The 17,780-nt window shown below is 43.0% G+C and overlaps 1 protein-coding gene across 4 annotated transcripts in view; it reads left to right on the top strand.

Moving 5' to 3' along the window:
* Positions 1-17,780, top strand: part of ASCC3 (activating signal cointegrator 1 complex subunit 3) — a 411,273-nt gene that overhangs the window by 9,060 nt on the left and 384,433 nt on the right. For all 4 annotated transcript variants that reach the window (XM_061623428.1, XM_061623430.1, XM_061623431.1 and 1 more), the window contains exons 3-4: positions 801-951; positions 6,124-6,707. In XM_061623428.1, the coding sequence (XP_061479412.1) occupies positions 801-951; positions 6,124-6,707 (735 nt within the window). The remainder of the gene's footprint in view (positions 1-800; positions 952-6,123; positions 6,708-17,780) is intronic.

The following is a 17,780-nucleotide window of genomic DNA, read 5'->3' as shown; positions in this document are numbered from 1 at the left end:
GAGGTTTAATGTTAGACTATGTTTAATCATTTCTATTGGAAGGTTAAAGCACCACTTCTTGGCTGATATCTAATTTAATGGGAAAAGGAAGGGGAGGGAGGAATTAGGGTTGGCGTGGCAGTTGTTGAGGGTGGCCAAGGAGTTCTACATATATGTCTGACCAGCCAATAGCAAGCAGGCGGCTGACAGTTAGGGTGCCACAAAGGACTCTGGGATAGCAGGCTGGAGTTGCAGAGAAGCTGAGGTGTCGAAGGTAAGAAACTATGCTATGATGTAACAAGCCATGGTTTAAGTGATCATCTGCAAGATGCCGCAGCTTTAACCAGGGTTATAAACTCTGGTTAATGTTAACCATAACTTAGTGTTCAGTGCAAATGAGACCATCAGGTTTTAAGATAAAAACCGACCAACTTCAGTCTGTAAGGAGTGTCCCTGTGGCAAAGGATGTTGCACTGGTTGTGTGCTCCTTCTGGAACAGATGTTGGTAGGGTAGATGCCATACATGGGATCTTTATGTATGCTTTAGAACATACATGGAACTTTGGATCGGAGAGGACATTTTCTGTTAAACAAGAGCAAACCATGTTTTTTTGTTGCTGGAGTTTTAGGTGTCCTCTTAAAGTAAGAATTTTTAAAACATGAATAATATGCTAGCATTTGGAGTTTTCAAGTCTAATAAGTAATGGATGACAAGGTAGAGCTGGAAGTGTTTGAAAACATACTCCCTTTCTTATACTGCATAGAAGATTTTTGTTCCAAGAAAACAAACTTTTCTGACTTCTTGTGTTGTTTGTCTTCAGAAGAAAAGATCCAAATTACAAGAAGAGCAATTAAACTCTGGTCTTATCTGGAAGAAAATAGTTAAATTTATTGATGAAAATTCAGACAAGGAAAACAAACAATCTCTGCTTGGTGATTTAAAGACAGTACTACAAGCTGCCAAACAAATAGGTAAGTGGCAATTTTGAATTGTTTGTTCACCGCCCTGAGAGCTATTTCGCTAAGGGCGGTATATAAATTGAAATAATAAAATAAATAAATAATAAATAATAACTAACCACAACATAAACATTTATAAACCACATTTATTTTTTTTAACAAGCCTGCTTGCCTATGCATACCTGTACTTACTCATTTATAGGATATTGATGGCATGATGAATTAGGCTTTCCTTGCAGATATGATCACAAAAGTTACTAGCATACTATACTTGTGTTTACAACCACTTTTTTGGAGGGAGGGGAATTTCTTATTTCAAACTTTAGAGTGAACAGGTTAAAAAAACCAATTGTTCTGCTGTTACAATTGTAATAAATTTCCCCTAAATCCCCTCATTGATATAATATCAGATAAGCATGTATAGAAAAACAATGCCCGTTTACCGCCCTGCTTAAAATCTTTGCTGACTTCCCTTTTACAGACTCTTAACTAAATACAAAACACACCTACACTCCCTCCATGGCATCTGTGTTCAACGGAACAGTGTAGGCCTTTGCAGATGGACACCCATAATCTCTTTCCTTTCTGCTTCTAATGCCAGAGACGGTTGTTTGCACACTTTGCCCAAATAAAGTGTGATATTGAAAGCTGGTTTTCAAGTACTAATAAAGTGCCTACTTTTACTAATTCCTTTCACATAAACAGTCTTTCATAGTCCCAAAATTCCATGCAAAGCAATTTCCTGTTAAGGCACCTGCATAGCTCAGCAGCTTATGCAAACACACACAGCTTGCTTCCCCTTTCCCAGCCAGAAATAATATTCTGGTCCTGTTGTCTGTTGCCCTTGCACTGCAGGACTTAAGGAAAACACATTGGGCTAGGACTAAAGGCTGCTGGGCTGTGTGTGTGTGCGTGTGCATACATTATAATCAGTTGTAAGCCGATCTGAGAATCATTCCATCAAAATGTGGGATGTATTTCTTCTAAATAAATTTAGACTTCACTTAACACTGTCTCTGGGAAAGGCAAGGCAAATGAATCCTTAACTTACTGGGTCCTGATTGAGTATAAAGGCTTTTCAGAAGTTTAATCAGTGTTGAAGTGATCATAGTGAATGGTTTTTTTTATTTTTAAAGAGTTAGGTTTGTGTTGCTAGGGAATCTGTTTTAATTTGGGACTTCTAGTCCACCACCTAGTTGCAAGAGGAAAATTTCTGGGTCACCTTGACCAAACCTAGTTGCCAATGGCAACCAGGTTTTTTGTTAACAACAAATCTGTGTAGTCTACATCATAATCCAGTGTTTGCTTGGAGTTGGGTATGTGCCTATTTTGCTAGCGGAATTAGATCCTTCACTGTTGGCCTGACTTCCTTAGGCAAGCTGATTAAAACTAGAGGAGGATCACTTCTAAAACCTAGGAAATGCCTGCAGGATGTTCATGGTTAGACTGCTGAGCTTTCATGAAGAGGTTTGGAAGATATTAAACATCTGAAGTATAAATCCTGTCTTGCTATCAGTGGAATACTTAGGTCCAGGTTTGATTGGGACCCAGTTTAGGGATTAGGAGCAGACCATGGAATTGTGTATGTCTTCACTATGCCTTTATTCTTGTGCACAAATTGCTTCCTCCCTCCTGATTTGGTGTAAGCATGTTGTGAGACTGTTGGACCAGGTTAATGTTACAGTCCTACATGTTTGGTATTTTAAAAATATGTGTGAAATAGGAATAGTTTCGTGGTCCTATTTCTTAGCAGAGATATAAATGCAAGCAGCGGGATGAGAATCAACCAGTCCACCCTTTTTCTCCCTCAGACACAAATAATAACAGACACAATCTTCTTAAGTAAAAGATAAAGAATGTTTACTCACAACCTTTGATATGTTCAGAAACATAGGCTCTAGCTTAGGTAGAAAAGTAGAAGTCTCAGTCCATGATAATGGTCATCTTGGAGAGAAGCATATGCATTCTTCACTCTCCTCAGGCTTAATGGAAAATATGCAAGAATCCCGGACAAAGGAGGAGGAAGAGAAAACCAGGTAACCCCACCCTTTGGGAAGTTACATCACTGGTAAACTGGTACATGGGATATTTCCCAAATATCCCTTAAAGGAAACATGCAAGTTTGCTTATTCTAACACTACATTCATATATATACATATGTGGACTGCTTTCAAGTCGATCCTGACTTGTGGCAACCCTATGAATAGGGATTTCATGGTAAGCGGTATTCAGAGGGTTTACCATTGCCTCCCTCTGAGGCTAGTCCTCCCTAGCTGGCTAGGGTCTGCTCAGCTTGCCACAGCTGCACAAGCCAGCCCCTTCCTTGTCCACAACTGCCAGCTGGGGGGCAACTGGGCTCCTTGGGACTATGCAGCTTACCCACAGCTGCACAGGTGACAGGGCACGTAACCCCTGAGCCACTCACTGTGGGGGTGATCTTTAGCTGGCCCTTGACCCCCAGGAGACAAGAGTGGGGATTTGAACTCACAGACTCTAGACTCCTGGCCAGGCTCTCCTCCCCACTGTGCTCACTGTGATGTAAATCAGCTGTTCAAAGCTGAATTTAGGAGCAAACCCAAGTTCATTTTAACTTGAAATAGTAATAGTCTGTCTTAATGATGAACCATGGTGGAGTTGATGCAAAAGTGGGGTGGGTGAGGAAAGAACACAATCCTACTGTCTCCTTCTGATTCCTAATACCCCATTTCTTGTTACTGCAAGTGGAGTCGAATTGGGATGTGCTGGTGGTACCCCTTTTGGATGTTTTAGAGTCCAGTTCCCATCTTCTCCAGCCAGCCAGCATGGCCAATGGAGTTGTAGTCCAACAGTGTCTGGAGGGCCACCGTTTCACCATTCCTCTTGTAGACTGTGCCCTCTGGTAACAATGGAACAGACCACTTTCTGGTTGAATCAATGAATCTCTGTCCTCCTGTTTGCTGGACTCGCAAAAAGTTTGGGAAACTCCATGCCTTGATGAACTGTAACTACTGACTCACTAATTTCAGTACAGCAGTGAAAAGTATCATAAATTCAAATTGGTTAGTTGTCATTTTAATTGTTGTTGATTAGATGACTAATGGTGTGAATTTGGATAGGTTTTAGCTGTGCAACAGGTATGGGGAACCTTTGACCCTTCAAAAGCTGTTGAACTACAGGTCCTATCATTCCTGGCCATTGGCCATGCTTTGTAGTTTGTAGTTCAGCAACATCTGGAAGGCCAAAGGTACCACTTGTGCTGCAAAAGAATGTATTTCTATATAGAAGTGTTAAATATACACTTCAGAGTTGCTGTATAACTAATCCCTGTGCCGTAAAATATCCTAACATTGATCTACGACGTGTCCTTGATCTCTTATTTTCAGTCTCATAAAATAAAGCATGTACAAAGAATGTCAAAGGGATGAAAATGGATTTAATATTTGAAGTTTGTGAATAAATATTAAGGTTGAGTTGAAAAATCTTTGTGGCTCCCACTTGCTGCCCTTTCAGCAAGCTAGACTGCATATCCCACATAGGCCAAGGCTCTGACGTTTCTGGCCGTGTGCAGCTCCCTTTCAGTGAGGCATAGGAAACCAGTCACCCTCCAGATGCTGCTGGACTACAACTCCCATCGTTCCTAGCCATTGGCCATGCTGCCTGGAGCTGATGGGAGCTGGAGATCAGCAGCATTTGGAGCGCCACAAGACCCTGTCTGTTCTTTCAGTTATTAAAATACTTTAGGGGAGCTATTGACATAATATTTACAAAATACAGTAGTGGCAGCTGACTTCTTATAAAGATGGAACTGCTTAACTGTTGGTAAAACAAGCTAGGGGTTCCTCTACAAAAAGTCTCTGTGTTCCCTAGTGGCTTCTTCCAATTGCTGTTTTTGCAGTGTGTCAGAGGATCTCCCAAGTTGAGATATGTTTCTGTGTGTCAAGGATAGCTCTGAAGTTCTTGCAGACAGGTGGATTCTCCCTGTAGCCCCTCTTGCATCCTAGTCACTCTTTAAAAAAAAAAAATAGGCCAACAGCTAGCCTTGACATTTCATAGAGTAAGGTGGTCAACTGATGGGCCGAAATGTTTCAAAGTGCAGGAGGCATAGTTTTGAATTTTCTCCTGTGAGCTCCTCTGACTTGATCTGACTACTGGATTGGTGGCAATATCCCAGATCACCGCTCAGCCTTGGTGTCTCACCAAGGACAAAAATAACTGAGAGGTCCAAGGCCAGGTGGTATAGTCTGGTGGGAAATGTTGGGTGTGGAGAGAGGTTGCAAACTGTGTACTGGGGCTGAAAATCTGTTACAACTACGCAGGAAGGAGGCTGAGCTGGTGTGGAAATGGAAGCTATCATCCAAAGCTTTTGGGTAAGAGAGGAGGACATCATTACCTATAAGGATGGAAGCTAAGTGACTGATTCTGAGTCTGGTGCCTGAACTACAGTTTGGGATACTAGCTTAAAAGGGGAGCTCAGCTAGTGACTGCTCCTTGTCTGTACAGTAGGGCCCTGCTTTTCGGCATTCTGCTAATACGGCGGCTAAAATTAGAGTAAGGCCCCACTCATACGGCGCTTGTTCCGCTTTTAGGGCCTTTTTTGGGTGTTGGGCACCATTTTATTGAAGGAGTTTTGCTTTTCGGCAGGGGTCTGGAACATAACCCGCCGTATAAGTGAGGCCCTACTGTATTCTAAGAAAAAAGAGAAATTCACCTGCATCGTCATCGCTATGTCATTTGGAAAAGCTTCAGTGAGCAGGCATGGTGTCATTCCTGTCTACACCCCTGTCTGCACATGATGATCTAGCCCATTAGAGAGAAGGCTGTGCCAGGCTTCTCACTCTGTCCTAGTTTACATGGAGCTTTAAATGAGGCCAGTGTTATGAAACGCCCCCTTCACCTCTCAGCAGCCTACATGTATGTACGTACTTGTGGTCTGAAGCTGTATAGTTCTGCATTCTACTCTTACAGTTTGCTACCTTGTTCAGCAAAGTGTAGACTGGCTCTAAGAAAGTGGAATCTGTTGTTCTATGTCAATTTCCTAGGACATGAGTTCTTGGAAACTGTTTTATTCTTAACTTTGCTTGTTCTCTTATTTTGTGTTCCTTTTTAATGGCTTGCCTGATTTACAAAAACCATTAAAATAAAGCTGTATGTAAGGCACCTAGTTAAAATGTAGGTAATTACCATTTTTTCTGTTTTTGTGAACAGTGGGATCTGAGAATGGGCAAGAAGCAATTGAAAGTGCTGCTGTTTTCCTTTTTAAAACATTCCACGCAAAGGAATGTGTTGGCCATGAGGAGACAAAAGCCATCAAGCAGATGTTTGGGCCCTTTCCCTCATCTTCTGCAACTGAAGCCTGTGATGCCACGTGTCGGATTGCTTCTCACTTCACAGAAGATCAGCTTGCTGTCCTTCTGCAGGTGGCAGAAGACCAAAACAGTGACAGGAAATTGTGTTTTGGTAAAAACATAGCCTTTTCCTTTGACATGCATGATTTGGATCACTTTGAAGAACTGCCAGTCAATGGTGCAATCGATGAACAGAAAATAATTAGCTTAGATTATAAGAAATTTCTAAATACCTATTTGGAACCTTTCCCAAATTGCTATGACCACAGTTCTGGCATGAAGTCATCGGACAAAGTGGATGATTCTTTTCTGTGGTGTGAGGTTGGGAAGTATCTGAATGAATCGCTAAAGGGAACCCCAGGAGGCCCAACAATGGAGCATCTTTGCTGCACTTTGTATGAGATGCTTGCTTCACATAAAAGTGGTGATGAACTTCAGAATGAGGTAGGATATACATAATGTTTACAGTATTGGCTTAAATATCAATGGCTTGGAACCAGGGTTTGCTTGAATAGAAGCTACTTTTGCAATCCACTGCAGCAACTGTCCCCCTCAGCCTGTCCCTGAAGGTCAGGAAATCTTTTGAAAAAATTGGGGAATTGGAGCAAACTGTACGGAAATAGCTTGGGTGGTATTCAATGCCAGTTCTACTTTGGAATAGACCCATTGAACTTAATGGACGGGACTAACTTCAGTTCACTGATTTCAATGGGTGTACTCTGAGTAGGACTAAGTTGAATACATCCCTTTGCTTTTTTTCAAAGCCATTCCTTTGAAACACTCATGTTATTTTCCAGGTGAACTATAATCCTAGGGGCAAGTGTCTGCTGACCAATTGTGGAGTGGTAGTACTTTAGCTTCAGGTTGTACACAGCCCTCTCCGATCTGCCTTATGGCTTTTGATATCAGCAAGACTAGCCCCCTTGCCAGAGAATACACAGGGTCGAGGCTTCTTGCTTACTCCCTTATTCTGTGTCTACATAGAATCCTTGTATGTCGAACGTTAGTTCACCTAAGCTCAGAGGTTATCAACAACAGTTGTCCAGTGCAGGCAGAGAATAGAGGAGACACCCCCAAGAATTCTTGAGTCTTGGGAAGTACCAGAAATTTTCTGTTTGGGAGTCAGACTTCAGGCAGCAGAACAGTCTTTAAATCATATCTTGCACACTACAACTAATAAAATGCATTCCAGGTGGCCTTAGCCATCATTGCAGAAACAGCAAAATAGAAATATATATCAGCATGAAAGAAGTTGCTGGATATCCATTTAACATCAAAGTATAAGTCTCTGAAGGCACATCTTAGTTAAAACAAGTTACAATAGATGAAGGGCTGAGTTAAATTCTAAGTCATATCACAGAGCCAAAGTTACAAAGTATATGGAAATACATGTCATGATACATCACCCGTCGGATGTCATGGATGGAATAGATGGATGGTTCTCCTGCTTTCTTCACCCCCCCACCCCGCAGAGCTGAGGGGTCATGAGTGCTATACAACCTGTCTTTTCTTGCATTTTCTTATCAAAAGGAAGGCGTGTTCCCATGGCCTTATCTGCTACTGCCTGTTAGAAACGCCACTAGCTGCCTCTTTCTACAGCCTCATCAGGCTCTCCATCAGGTTGTAAGTCAGGCTCCTGGCCGGACTTCTATTCTCAACTCCCTGGAATGTCTGCTTTGCCCTGTCTGCAAGTATCAGCCATGCCATATAATGAGCTTCCTCTAAACAGCTGGAAAATGTTGGCTGACTGTCTAGACATCTTATCTTATACTGTACATCAGCATTCTCATACAAAACACTACTTTGTTTAGAAGCCCATTTTTAGAACAAACCTTTTTTACTTTTTGGCTTTCATGCAGTACTAAGCTACGAACGATGCAAAATAAGCAAATGTGTATATACAATATATGTGAACTATTTCAGCACATTTTATGCCTATTTTAAGCCAATATCTGGGCTGGTCCCTTGCAGTCTGATCTGGCAGGGGGCATCAGGCCAACCTGCCCTGGGTCAACCGACGGGACCACCAGTCCTGAATAAGTTTGGGGTGGGGGCTAATGTTCCCTAATGCTTAATTAGGGAAAAGAGCCCTAATTAAACATACGGCTGGGAAGAGGGGGAGATGTTGTGTCTCCTTCCCCCCTCCCGACCGAAATTGGGGGTCAGTTATGTGTAGGAAAAGTTGCTTGTGAGTCAACAGATGTTGAGTAGAGGCATTGATCCTGTGAGATGGTGCTCAGGCAGGAAGGAGAGCCATGGCGTTGGGTTTACCTTTTTCTGGGAAGATGTAGCAGATAGATGTCAGCCTTTTTGCAGTTTTCCCACCTGATGGCTGCCTCTTCTTATTGCCTTCAACTTGCCTGACAAGATTGCTGTGGGCCATCCAATCTGACCCATAGTGATATATGGCCATCTCAGTCTGACTCATTCGAGGCCTGTAAACCTCCAAATAGGCCTTATTTGTCTTGGGCCTCAGCCAAATCTGGTGCACAGCCCTGCTTTATCTTGTTACAGAAGCAGTAATTGGAGAATATATGAAACTTGGATCCCTGTTTTTAAGGCAAATTTAATTACATTTTGAACCAATACAAAATGTTTAAGTGATGCATTGAAATGGGAAAAGTGGCCCTACACTGAATGAAATCTTGAGTTTGTATTCATGTCACATGTTCCATTTGGCTGACTGAACAAGTCGTTATGATTTGGGATGTGGTTGTGGTAGGGTTGCTGTACACAGGACTCAAGGGCTATATTCCCTCAGGAGTAATCTGTCCAGACCACATGCTAGTGGTGACCTGTGCTGAAACCACCAATAGTTAGGGGCAAAGACAAAAAGTGGACAGACCTATCTCTTTTTCTCCTCCTCCTTGTCTAGCAGGCTGCCAGAAGAGGGACTGATTGCTCTTGCCAGAAATCCGAATGGATTGTTTGTAGAAAACTTTTTGAAACTGGCCAGAAGCTACATGAAATTTAGAGTGAGGGCTACTGGTTGCCCCCCTTTGCTTTGCAGAAATATTCTCTACTGTAGATCTGTTGCCATGTCTAGAAGAAACTCAGAAGGTGGCAGGGTAAAAAGGTGTCCTGAGAAAGAAAACTAGCTAACTTTATTTTAGAGGGGCACAACTTGTGTTTGGGGTTGGAATGGATGGAAGGTAATGGAAAGAAGAATAGATAGGAAAATTTGGGGTAAGAGTCTCAAGATGAGGGGGCAAGGCTTCTGACCATGAGTTCACTTTCCCGCTTGCTAGTGGTGAATGTTCCTTCTCCACCTTGCAAGCACCCATGTGATTCCGGCCAAGGTTATGGGAGAGAAACAACTCCCTTCCTTTCCCCATTCTCCATGAAGGAAAGGATTGGCAACTTCTCTCTTTTAGTCTGGGATTTTGCAGATCATGCCAACAGAGTTTCATTGCTGCTGCCACCATTTCCTGTGGAGAGAAACTTCCCATTCTTTATAAATAATTTGAAGAAGGAAGGTAGGGGTGGTTTCGTTCTCCTCCTGTTGGGCTTTTGCAGGAGGCTACAATAATAAAGCACGGATTTCATGTTCTGCAAAAGCCGAGCAAGGGCAAATGCCCCTCCATTCCCTGACTTCCTGCACGTGTGGCTTGATGATTCAGGGGAGAAAGGGCTTGGTGGCAATGACAAATCAAAAATATGCTTTGCTAAACAAAACATTGTGGACCTCTTTATGAAAACCATGTCAGAATAGTTTTCTGAGGATCAAAGAAGGTATGGATTTGTTTTACTCTCTTCTTACCCCTTGGGCTATACAGTATATGGGAACAGTGTGTGTGTTTGGCATTTGCCTTTTGGTTCTCCCATGAAGAACTAGATGCCTCATGAAAAATAATAGAATAAGTTCCACGATAGACATGAGGCATCTCCCTAAACCCCATATATGGCCCTCTAGGGTTAAGAGGGTCACAGATGTGGTTTGGGGATATGCAACTGAATTGGAGTCTACCACCATTCTATTACTTCCTTTCTTTGTATTGGTTCATTTCCCAGTTGCAGGCATGTTCCTTTAGCTCCCTCTGCTGGCCTTAATTAATAATCTGGTAAAAGAATTCTGTCTGAAAAATAAAACTTCTTTCAAATCTTTAGAGAGCCAGTGTGGTGTAGTGGTTAAGGTGTTGGACTATGACCTGGGAGACCAGGGTTCGAATCCCCACACAGCCATGAAGCTCACTGGGTGACCTTGGGCCAGTCACTGCCTCTCAGCCTCAGAGGAAGGCAATGGTAATCCTCCTCTGAATACCGCTTATCATGAAAACCCTATTCATAGGGTTGCCATAAGTCGGAATCGACTTGAAGGTAGTCCATTTCCATTTTTAAATCTTTATCCCCTGCCCTGCCCTCTCTTGGTACTGAACTACATGTAGTACGCATGCTGCTTGTAGTGTTTGCCTATGAGGTTTGCTGCAGAGATTGCTGCATTTGGCCTCAGAGGTCCTATGACTGAGGAGGAGCTTAAAAAAACTTTCTACTCTGTTTCTCTCCTCCTCCACTTCCTGAAAATCACCCCATACTTATTCTTCTCCCTCCCCTCTGGCCCCAGTGGGTTTTCTGAGTCAGTTTACAGCATAAGTGACTGCAGGTGTTTTTTTGTGTGTGCAAAGCCTCCAGGGGAAGACTAACATGACTCTGTCATATGTATCTTGGCCCTTACTTTTTCACTCAGAAGAAATTGTGTTCAGTAGCTATTTAAAAGTGCAGGGTCTCCTCCTCTTGCCTTTTCTCTTCATACACTCATCTAGAGTCTTCTGCAATACGAAATGGTACAGATACTGAAAGTAATTGTCTTTGGTATTCATGGGTCCCACCTTATTCAGTGCTTACAGCAGGGCTTGCCAAATTGTACCCTCCAGACGTTATTGGTCAACCAATCCATCATCTCTAACCAGTAGCCATGCTCTCTGCGGCTGAGTTGGAGTTCAGCCACGTCTTGAGGCACATGTTGGTTATCCCTCCTCTACTGTGTGATCTTCAGCGAATCCTTCACTGGTTACCCATTCTTGACAGTATTAAGGACCAACTGTTTTTAAGCCCCTTTTTGGCTTTCCTTTCCTTTTCAGTTGTGTTGATAGGCAGCAGAGTCCTCAAGTGGTGTTTTCTCACTTTGAATTGCTGAAAACACCTTCATAGTTTACTCCCATGCTGGGAGACAACATGAGCTAAGAACTTCCCTTACTGTGATGGCATCCATATATAAGCTGGGGTTGTCTCTCTCACTGTTGAATGTTATCTAATTGTTTCCTCTCAATTAAATTTCTGTATCCTGCTGTTTCTACACATTTTTGTTTATAGTAATGGTAAGTTCAACTTGGCAGAGAACATCCTTGTTATGTATCTGCACATTGCCTAGAACCATGGAGCTTTCCTTGTAAATTTAAGGCACCACCACACTGAGTGTAATATAAATAAATTGGATATTGTCAGTTCCCACTGAAATCATTGGGACTTAAGACTATTAGTTGGATGCTGACCTCTTGTGGGTTCATGTCTGTTAGCATGCCAGAATCTCATTTGTTGCTGAAGTTAACCAGTGCATACTGTAGGAATTTAATTTTAGGAGAATTTTGAACAGGAAGCTCCTACAAACTTCTCAATTTAACCTCTCTGGTTCTTGGGGCTGTTGTTCACCCACTGGACTTAAATTGGCACAAATAAGACACTGTGTTACAAAGTTTAACATAAGCCTTTCTGGAAATGCACATATGGCCATACACAGACTTTACATAAGCATTTAAACTACAACTACTGCCTGGTTGCAAATATTCCCTTTCTAGGGAAGGTGATTGAAGGGGCTGTGGTGCAGTAATTGCAAGTACTCTTGGATGAAACAGATTATCCTGACCCATTCCAATATGGGTTCAGGCCTGGTTATGGGGCTGAATAGGCTTTGGTCACCCTGATGGATGATCTTTATCAGGAGAAGGATAGAGGGAGCGTGACCCTGTTATCCTTACTTGATCTCTCGGCTGTTTTTGATACTACTGACCGTGGTATCCTTCTGAGTAGACTTAGTGAGATGGGTATTGGAGGCACTGTGTTACAGTGGTTCTGATTCTACCTCCAGGATTGTTTTCAGAGAGCAGCATTGGGTGATAGTCTTTTGGCCCCCTGGCAGTTGTGCTGTGGGGTGCCACAGGGTACAATGCTCTTTAACATCTACAGTAGGGCCCCACTCATATGGCAGGTTCCGTTCCAGGCCCCTCTGAAAAGTGAAAACCACTGAAAAGTGAGGCCCTATTCAGCTGTAGTGCGTGAGCTCCTCGCTCTACAGCTGATAACTGCTGCCACGCTGCAGCTGACAGGGATCAGCTGGAGCATGCGAGCTTCCCCCGTTACAGCTGAGCCCTGTCAGCTGTAGCACATGATCAGGTGGAGTGCGGGGAGCTCACACGCTGTCTGCTGGAGCGCAGTGGCTGGAGCTCCCCGTGCTACAGCTGAGCACCCCGCTGGCACTGCCGTATTAGCGGAATGCCAACAAGCGGGGCCCTACTGTATATCAAGTCCTTGGAAGCAGTCATCAGGAGATTTGGTGCAAGGTGTTGACTGGGTATTTTGGGATTCGTTGAACCGGAGGTCCTAGATGAAACTGAAGACACAGGCTTGCAGCAAAGTTAGGCCTTTATTGGTTACGTGCGCACGGTCAGTCTCCCATGATGTTGGTTGAGAGCTGCAACATGGTACTGTGTGCCTGGGGTTTTTCTACATTCCAGGACAAAGACATTAGCATTTCCCCAATCGGGTCTACACATCAGCATTGCATAGGCATTGCATTATGTTCTTGTCAATTTGGCAGTGTTCAGCACTTCACCACTACATTACAGTTAATGCAATCCTTCATACATCTTGGAGAGTACAGGCATGTTCAGTGCCTGTTCAGTGTTATCTTATCTTATAGAGTTCAAGCTGTACCAGGGAAGACAGCTTTAAAAAGAAAAAGTTTCTGGCTGCCAACTTAAACTATTAAAATATTATAAACCTTTATGGTTTTTATAAAAGAATATATTTTGCTTATTGTTTATATCCCCATCAGCTCCTTCCTCTGAAGCTAGCTAGAATACTAGCTTTGCACAATATCACATTCTATTTTATTCATTCTAAAGGATTTGGTGAAGAAAAGAGAAGAATAGCACTACAAAATTACTGGGTGTGTGGCAGCATTAATCATTAATATCTCAACCCATTCATAACTTTGAATTAAAGAAATAAAAGGTCTTATTGCTATAAGGAATGACAGATAGCAGAGATTACCTGTCCTAGGACTAGGAGTGGGCAGTGGAATACAGCTGAAGTGGTGTGAAGGAGCTCCGGCCAGAAAGCTTGAAGGAATCTGTTTGCCTCAAGGCTTGCGCCAAGTCCCAGACTCCCTTCCTGTTCTGTGGCCTGCAGTCCCATGTTGCATTCCTTAAGAGTGTAGTTACACTTGTTGGAGCTCACATCACTTGCCTAGGTCTCAAGCCCTGCTTTTTAAATATACTCTCCTTACTAATCAATGTGAAAAGGAGGGGTGTCGATATGAGGTGATCTCCTACGTGTGTGTGTGTCTTGCTGACACTCAGAAAGAACATAAGAACATAAGAACATAAGAAGAGCCTGCTGGATCAGGCCAGTGGCCCATCTAGTCCAGCATCCTGTTCTCACAGTGGCCAACCAGGTGCCTGGGGGAAGCCCGCAAGCAGGACCCGAGTGCAAGAACACTCTCCCCTCCTGAGGCTTCCGGCAACTGGTTTTCAGAAGCATGCTGCCTCTGACTAGGGTGGCAGAGCACAGCCATCATGGCTAGTAGCCATTGATAGCCCTGTCCTCCATGAATTTGTCTAATCTTCTTTTAAAGCCGTCCAAGCTGGTGGCCATTACTGCATCTTATGGGAGCAAATTCCATAGTTTAACTATGCGCTGAGTAAAGAAGTACTTCCTTTTGTCTGTCCTGAATCTTCCAACATTCAGCTTCTTTGAATGTCCACGAGTTCTAGTATTATGAGAGAGGGAGAAGAACTTTTCTCTATCCACTTTCTCAATGCCATGCATAATTTTATACACTTCTATCATGTCTCCTCTGACCCGCCTTTTCTCTAAACTAAAAAGCCCCAAATGCTGCAACCTTTCCTTGTAAGGGAGTCGCTCCATCCCCTTGATCATTCTGGTTGCCCTCTTCTGAACCTTTTCCAACTCTGTAATATCCTTTTTGAGATGAGGCGACCAGAACTGTACACAGTATTCCAAATGTGGCCGCACCATAGATTTATACAACGGCATTATGATATCGGCTGTTTTATTTTCAATACCTTTCCTAATTATCACTAGCATGGAATTTGCCTTTTTCACAGCTGCCGCACACTGGGTCGACATTTTCATCGTGCTGTCCACTACAACCCCGAGGTCTCTCTCCTGGTCGGTCACCGCCAGTTCACACCCCATGAGTGTATATGTGAAATTAAGATTTTTTGCTCCAATATGCATAATTTACACTTGTTTATATTGAATTGCATTTGCCATTTTTCTGCCCATTCACTCAGTTTGGAGAGGTCTTTTTGGAGCTCTTCGCAATCCCTTTTTGTTTTAACAACCCTGAACAATTTAGTGTCATCAGCAAACTTGGCCACTTCACTGCTCACTCCTAATTCTAAGTCATTAATGAACAAGTTGAAAAGTACAGGTCCCAATACCGATCCTTGAGGGACTCCACTTTCTACAGCCCTCCATTGGGAGAACTGTCCGTTTATTCCTACTCTCTGCTTTCTGCTTCTTAACCAATTTGTTATCCACAAGAGGACCTCTCCTCTTATTCCATGACTGCTAAGCTTCCTCAGAAGCCTTTGGTGAGGTACCTTGTCAAACGCTTTTTGAAAGTCTAAGTACACTATGTCCACTGGATCACCTCTATCTATATGCTTGTTGACACTCTCAAAGAATTCTAATAGGTTACTGAGACAGGACTTTCCCTTGCAGAAGCCATGCTGGCTCTGCTTCAGCAAGGCTTGTTCTTCTATGTGCTTAGTTAATCTAGCTTTAATCATACTTTCTACCAGTTTTCCAGGGACAGAAGTTAAGCTAACTGGCCTGTAATTTCCGGGATCCTCTCTGGATCCCTTTTTGAAGATTGGCGTTACATTTGCCACTTTCCAGTCCTCAGGCACGGAGGAGGACCCAAGGGACAAGTTACATATTTTAACTTGAGAGAGAGAAAAAAACCTCAGGCTACTTTCTAATGCTGTTTTTTAAACAATGGGATCATTCTGCTGAGCTTGAGGGAAGCCTGCCAAGGAAGAAAACATTTATTTCAGTTTCTCTTTGTTATTTTAGTTGCCCACAGAATGTCCTTGCTGCTGCCTTCTTTCACAGTAACTCAGGAATGCCCAATGAGCCCTAACACAGGGGGTGTGGGGTGAGAATTATAATTCAGAAGACTCCAGGGCCTTGCCCCCCTTTGACTCCACATGAAGCAAAGTGGGGGTTAGCTTAGCACTTGTAACAACTGACCGTACGCACATAACCAATAAAGGCCTAACTTTGCTGCAAGCCTCTGTCTTCAATTTCATCTAGGACGCCCGGTCCAACGAATCCCAACATTCCCTGTCAGTTTGGTGTTAGAAGTGTGATGTGACCGGGACACCAGATGCAACACTGAGACTGGATTGGAACAAGGGAGAAAGGTACGCATAGGCGCCTCACTGTCTGATAAGAGATCCATTCCAAAATCTCATTCCTTGCTGTCCATTTCTACCCATTCCTCCAGGCTCCAGTTTCACTGGCGGTAAGAGTCCATCACTATTTTATATCAATGCAGGCTTGTAGCAAATGTTTTGGGGAAAAGCCAGGGGGCATTGTTGAGCTTTCCCTGTTGCTGTTTCATTACGGCAGTTCTGTTATTACTAGTATTGTTTGAGCTATTACACGAACCTGAGTGTTGTGAGTACATGTTGCTGAATGACTGAAAGGGGGAAGATGACCCATCTTGATGGCTAGGGGAAACCTGCTGACCTGGTAAGGATATGGCATGTCCTCCTTGTAAGAGGCCTACCCGGGATGTAGTTCCTCATGTGAATATACACCCAAACAGGTGGAGTGATTGAAAGTGAATAAAAGTCCCGCCTTATGTATTGGAGAGGCTAGGGGAATTGGTTTGTGGCGGCTTGGTGAGCCCCGGTTCAAGCCTTGGATAGGCTGAACCTGTAACAAATAAAGCAGAAAATAAAATAAAATAAAAATAGAAAACAGACATACCATGGGAAATAAAAGGTCCAAGGTTGAGTCCTCACCAGGCACACCCTTGCAAAAATATTATAAAAATTTACAGTCAAACCTGGGTGTTTTTTTTTTTTAACCTGGGAAATTGCCGGCTGGTTTGAAGTTGAAAAGAATGATTGAATTGGTGCGCGTGTCGAATGGGTTTACATATGAGGACAGTGCACTTCAAAAAGTACTTTTGAATTGGACAAGCTAAAATATTTGAGAGGGTTCCTGGAAGATCCACAGCCTGCCCAGATGGACTATTTCTTCCTCTGGGATGATCAGGCCACTAAAATAAGAGCTAAAAACATAATGGCTAGCCAAAAAGACTCTCTTGAGAAAACAGGGCTGTGGAGTCGGTACGCCAAACCTTCGACTCCGACTCCTCTATTTTTCTACTGTCTGACTCCGACTCCACCCAAAATTGCTTCCAACTCCACAGCCCTGGAAAGGGCTGTAAATGTCTTTTTAAATTGGAAGCTCTCATAGGAGCATTTTTATCACTGCCAGAATATGCGCTGATCTTGGCATCACAGCATTTGTCTTCATCTGGGTCCTGTGTCATACATTGACACACAAAATGTTTTCCATCTTGAGTTATGGTGAAATGCTCAACTACAGCTGACTTCATGGGAAGCTTCTTTGACATTTTGAATTTCTATTTTAAAAAATTTGTCAGTCAAAATTTATTTTGAAGCTGGAGTCGGTAGAAATGTACCGACTCTGACTCCACTCAAAATTGCTTCCGACTCCACAACTCCGACTCCACAGCTCTGTGAGAAAATACAGAAACCATTGACTGAGATGAAGAAGCAATTGAAAATTAAAGAGATAGATCGTGCTTGTGCCACTTCCTCAGCACCTTCCTCAATTCCTTTCAAATCCCTCAAACCCTGCTCCCCTGTCTGACGTTCTTTCTGAACCGCCATTCGTCTGCTTTGCTTTGCTTGGTTTTGTTTTGTTTCCCTTTAAAGAAAAAGTGTGTCTAGCAGATCTTAATGATTCAAATACAATGGAAGCTTTGTTTCCTTCCCCTTGTGGGAAGAATGAAGCTGAACATAGCCCTGGTCACCGCCTGCTTCAAGGAGCATTGGGCTGAAGTTTTCCTGCTGTCCTCATGAACAGTCTCCCTGAGAGAATGCTGTGAGAAAGTTTTCCTGCTGTTTTAGTTGCTAAAATTTTTGTTTTTGGGTTTTGGGCCATAGTCTCACCTATGGCTATGGAAATATTTTATTGTTATGTTTTCTTTCTTGCAGTAGATATTTTATTATG

Source organism: Rhineura floridana, chromosome 4 (assembly GCF_030035675.1).
Source record: "Rhineura floridana isolate rRhiFlo1 chromosome 4, rRhiFlo1.hap2, whole genome shotgun sequence".
Taxonomy (NCBI): Eukaryota; Metazoa; Chordata; class Lepidosauria; order Squamata; family Rhineuridae; genus Rhineura; species Rhineura floridana.
The sequence above is the reverse complement of the archived record's forward strand: the minus strand, read 5'-3'. Positions and strand labels throughout refer to the sequence as shown.